This window comes from Penaeus monodon, chromosome 2, assembly GCF_015228065.2.
Source record: "Penaeus monodon isolate SGIC_2016 chromosome 2, NSTDA_Pmon_1, whole genome shotgun sequence".
NCBI classification, from domain to species: domain Eukaryota; kingdom Metazoa; phylum Arthropoda; class Malacostraca; order Decapoda; family Penaeidae; genus Penaeus; species Penaeus monodon.
In genome coordinates this window covers 61,355,336-61,360,335 of record NC_051387.1, presented here as the reverse complement: position 1 = coordinate 61,360,335, position 5,000 = coordinate 61,355,336, and the positions used below count along the sequence as shown (strand labels likewise).

Below are 5,000 nucleotides of genomic sequence, written 5' to 3'. Positions count from 1 at the left end.
GAAAGATTCCAGGGAAATTGCGGGGTAAAATATGAGTAACGTACAGAATCAGTCACTGTTCTTCCTAATGGGACCCCCCCCCCCGGGGAAACTACTGTCCCCAACCCCGCAATGGAAAGAATCCTCCACGTATCCACAGCTGACATGCTGGAGCGCCCAATTCTGAGTCTGTCCTAATCTCTCTCTTGCAGTACATACGTGGTGGAGTCTTTGTTGTCCAAGCCAAACCGGAAACTGTGGCATGCATGCAGCTGGCTGTACACTTCTGTTTTTATCATGCAGTTCTCCTTTTCATATTTCTTAGCTGTGCGAAGTTGTCAAAGTTTAGCTATCCATGCTGTTCACTGTGCAGCATGGATTGGCCCAAGCATGAATCACTTTACAAAGTGAACAACCTAAAAGATTTATCAAGTAAAAGAACCACATAGGTTGTGCCATCAATGACATTCCATTTCAATAATATAGAAATGATGTATAAGTACTGTATCATCCATCACAAACATTGCCTAATGCATAACGGTAGTCGTGCAACAATGGACCTTGCATTTTTGGACAAACTCAAAGTTTAACTTCAAGTTAAGACTTTTGTACACACATGTAACAAAGTTTCCAGTTGGGGTTTAGGGCAGCTTGGGGGGGGGCAGCAGCCCCACATGGGGGGGGGGTGCAGGTAGCAGAGCCCTCCTGTATTTGACTATATAGACCAGTTATCTGTAGATTATTCATAAGTTACCCTGTAATTTCTCTGGTACTATTCATACCCATCCCCCAATATCAGAGCCAGGATTGTTGCTAATGGGGGAGGGTTCTGGATAATTTTAATATATTTAGATAGTAGTTTGAGAGGAATCCATCAATACTAATATCATCCTGATTGGTTATGCAAGGTATTCCAAAAAATGACCAGGGATTCATGTAGTAACAGATAGAATTGCTTTTTGATATTATATTTTAGAGAAGTGGGTATCCCAGTAGGGCTAGACAATGCTGCAGATTACATTGTTTATTTGAAGTAGGGATACTTAGGTGGTATTCTAGTATACATTACATATAGGAAGAATTAAACAGTAGTAAAAAGTTCAACTCTCCTTCAGCCATCATTTTGAAATTCTTGGAACTGATATAGACACTTCATGGAATAAGTATTTGATTAATTTGTTAGTTTTGTAGAAAAGAAAAACGCCATGCAGTGCTGTACAATAATCTCCACATTTTGCATTTGAGGCCAGCAAACCTACACTGTATATATATATTCAAGCAAGATTGAGCATGAAATGGTTCCTAATTTGATTATGATTATCCTTGTGAAGGAAATTGCTATTAATGTACACATGAAAAAGAATTGCAAAGATAAAGGAATTAGTTATGAATATTTACCAAATGGCAGCCAGTTACTAACATTGCCACATTATGTTATGAGGTGTGTGTATCATGCTAATCTAATATGATCTTATTCATTTTCAGAGATACATATTAGATCTTTATAATTTCTGTGAGTGGGGTCTTTGTATAATATCCTGTCCTTTTTAATATTGTACTACTTCATGCAGTCTGCTTTAGGGCAAAATCCAAGAATTTTATGTATTTAGTATTATAACCCACACCACTGCTAATTAGCAGCTACTCTAGAACTTCTAGAAAGTATGTTTATGTAACTGGCAACTACTTTGTGCTTTTGAAATTATGCACTGTACTGGAAAAAAAAAAAAAAAAAAAAAAAAAAAAAAAAAAAAAAAAAAAAAAAAAAAATATATATATATATATATATATATATATATATATATATATATATATATATATATATATATATATATATATATATATATATATATATATATACACACACACACCTCATTTTGTCTTAATAGAGAATGATCCATATTAACCCATCATTCTTTGATGTGGGGCTGAGAGTTGTAGTCCATTGGGAGTGAAATACAACTGGCCAAAGTTCTTTATAAGAAATAGAATTATGAAAAGCTTAATACTATTTATACCAAATTATTTTGTTTCATTCAGATAACAATAGCATCTAAATGTTTAGCTAGGGCCAAGTATAGAAAAAGTTGGGGACCCATAACTTGGTTCCATATACATTAATTAGCTAGGTAGGTATGTAGGAAGTTTTTCTGAAATAATTTTTTACAGTACCATGAATACTTAATTTCATCAGCAATTTAAGAAGTATCTTGATTTTGAATGGCATTTAATGCTCCCATGAGATATTATTATGTCAAAATTGGTTTCCTAGATGCAGAATTACCTTGAAATTAATCATTTTAAAGGTCCAAATCTTTGCATTAAGTCCCTTGTTTGAAGTTGGTTGCATTACAGAAATCTTGACATTTATACACTTGGCTTAATCATTTAAATGAATGCTGTGTCATTATAAAGTTGCAATTTTTTCTTTTAAGTATACAAACAATATTGAAATATGAAATATATATTGAACTAAAAACAGTTGTAGCAGCTTTAATCTAGACACAATTTTCATAAAGTACAGTATTATAATGGCTGTAGTGTTGAATGTGAAAAAAAGAATTTGCCTCTACATCCGGTACCAGTAGAATTTTTCTTAACAGGTGAGACTAATGTGTGTTAGCTTGCAGTGAGGAAGACTTGCCTGTAGCCAAACAATGCGGCCGAGAGCGTGTCAAAAGGAAGACAGAAGTTACATAAATGGCTTTCTCAGAGAATTTGGCCTGTAAATATCTCTTCATTGGTTTGTATTTTGTAACATCCCCTCAAAAAGTAGGATAAACGTAGCAGTTGATATGTATGATTTGAACTCTCTTCCTTCCAGCTAATGACAGACTTGGGAACTTCCTTTTAGACGTCTGGATGATTCTTAAAAGTGGAATCTTGACATTGCTGCTTTGATATTTGTGATGCCTCACATATTTAATCCGAAAAAGATTTTTATCATCATTATAAATCAATTGGCTTTTGCTGGAAATTTCAAATAAAAATGAGTTTGAATGCTGAATACTTCAGAGAATTTCACAGGTTCAGAAGTAAAAGAGAAATATAGATTATATATTTAATGGGATGTAAACTAGCTGATTATATATGCCTTTTCAAACATTTTGTGAGGGTGGACAAGAAGAATGGAACACTTCTTTTTCCTTATCATCAGTCACTGTTTTTCATTTCTTTTATATTTTTCAGAGCATTTATTTATTTCACCAGTATGTTTTTTTGACCATCTCCCATCCTAATGAGACACATTTGACATTCCAGAGATTACAACCATTAAAAGGTCTTTCTACCTAAATGTAAAATGATTTGATTTTCTATACCTATTGATAAAATGCTCAATGGAATAACTTTTAAAAATGTTTTGAAGTCAGTTTTTATTTTAGTTTGTCTCATATGGTCACATCTTTGTTTATGACCTTCCATTAATGTCCTTCAATTTTGTATTGTCCCCTCTTCATCTTTCCCTTCATCTTTGTTCCTACCTCCCTCCCTCCCTCTTTTTTCTCCTCTCTCTCTTCTCTTGCTTCTCTCTCTTCTCTCTCTTCCTGTCAGATATTCATTCATTTTACACTTTCAAGACTTCTCATCAGGTTGCATGGCTGGGTCTCCCTCCCATTTCCTCATGCACAGAAATACACATAAATGGCTTTGATTGTTTCAGGTCAGTGCAGATGCGACTGTACACCATGCACAAGAGAGAGTTTGTCATGGTGTTTATCATCTTCTTTGCATCCCTTGGACTGGCACTCTTCGTAGGCCTGGCTGGTAAGACACAAAATGAAGTGTTCCTGTCTCCTATTTCTTGCTTTACTTTTCTCTAACCTCTCTATCTCTTTCACTTCCTCTCTCTTTCCCTATCCTTCTCCCTCTTCCTCTTGCTCTTCTCCCCCTCTCCCTTTTGTAAAAGCATCATCCCAAATATTGGTATGAAGAGCCCACCCTAATACTCTTCTTTATGTGACACAGGGCCACCAATCACAGCCAAGGTAGAGCAGAGAGCCTCACAGCTGACACCAGGACTCAACCAGTCACAGATGACCACAGGGCCATTTCTGATGAAGTCACCACCACTAACCACCTATGGGCAGCAGCTGTGGGTCATCGCCAAGATTATGATAGATGTGAAAGACAGTAAGTTTGCTTGGATTTAGTGAAGATGTATTCAGTCTATTCTCATCTTTATTAATTCGAGTTTGCACTATACCTTGAATCTTTTGGGGAAAAAATTGTATCTTGTTTTTGTTATTATTATTGTTATTATGAGTGTTATTGTTGTTGTTGATATTAATATTATTGTAGTTATGATAATGATGAGTATTATTATGGTCATCATTTTTATTTTTGTTGTTGTTGTAATTATTGTCAAGATGATGATGTTAGTAACAATAGTGATAGTAATAAAAGTGATAAGGTGAGGTCAGACAATCCTGTATTGACTCTGTGGTGACTAATCACTTCTGATGCCATCTATTGGTAAACAAAATTAGACCAAAGTGAATTGTGCATGTATGCATGCACTTCTGGTATCAAGGGTTAACCTAGTATGGCAAGAATGCATACCATGCCTACTGTAATACAAGTTTATTTATTGCCTTTACACATAGATGGCTCAATAAGTGCTTAGTCACCAAGGTATTAGTCCTACTTATTTCACCTGTTTACCCTTTTCCTTGACCTTTGGAAAGGGTCTTTTCCATTATTTCTTTGCTTTAAATGTGATTTTGATTTTAATAACAATTTAATAATCATAACATCAATGAAAATAATAACAATATCAATATCAACTGTATTAAAAAGAAAAACTCATTTTACTGCCAATTCAAGGAATAGGGAAATCAGGATCGGTCACATTGGCCTACTGATAGACCCCTTGCTGGCTGAGCAGAAGTGGAGCCATATATATGTAACAAAATTCACAAAAAACTACAGGGAACATTTTTTTTTTACTAGGATGGTATTGGGGATCTAAGCTGTGCTTGTTATTGAATAGCTGAGCCTAATTATTGTTTAAGTGCATAGGC

General features: G+C 34.9%; 1 protein-coding gene across 3 annotated transcripts in view; it reads left to right on the top strand.

The window, feature by feature from the left end:
* LOC119584377 (transmembrane protein 181-like) overlaps positions 1–5,000 on the top strand; it is an 11,671-nt gene that overhangs the window by 356 nt on the left and 6,315 nt on the right. The window contains exons 2-4 of one of the 3 annotated variants that reach the window (XM_037932972.1): positions 2,610–2,704; positions 3,641–3,744; positions 3,946–4,110. In XM_037932972.1, the coding sequence (XP_037788900.1) occupies positions 2,637–2,704; positions 3,641–3,744; positions 3,946–4,110 (337 nt within the window). In that variant the 5' untranslated portion in view covers positions 2,610–2,636. Of the gene's footprint in view, positions 1–1,808; positions 2,705–3,640; positions 3,745–3,945; positions 4,111–5,000 lie in introns of those variants that run through there. The other 2 variants (XM_037932957.1, XM_037932965.1) reach the window with 2 other exon arrangements.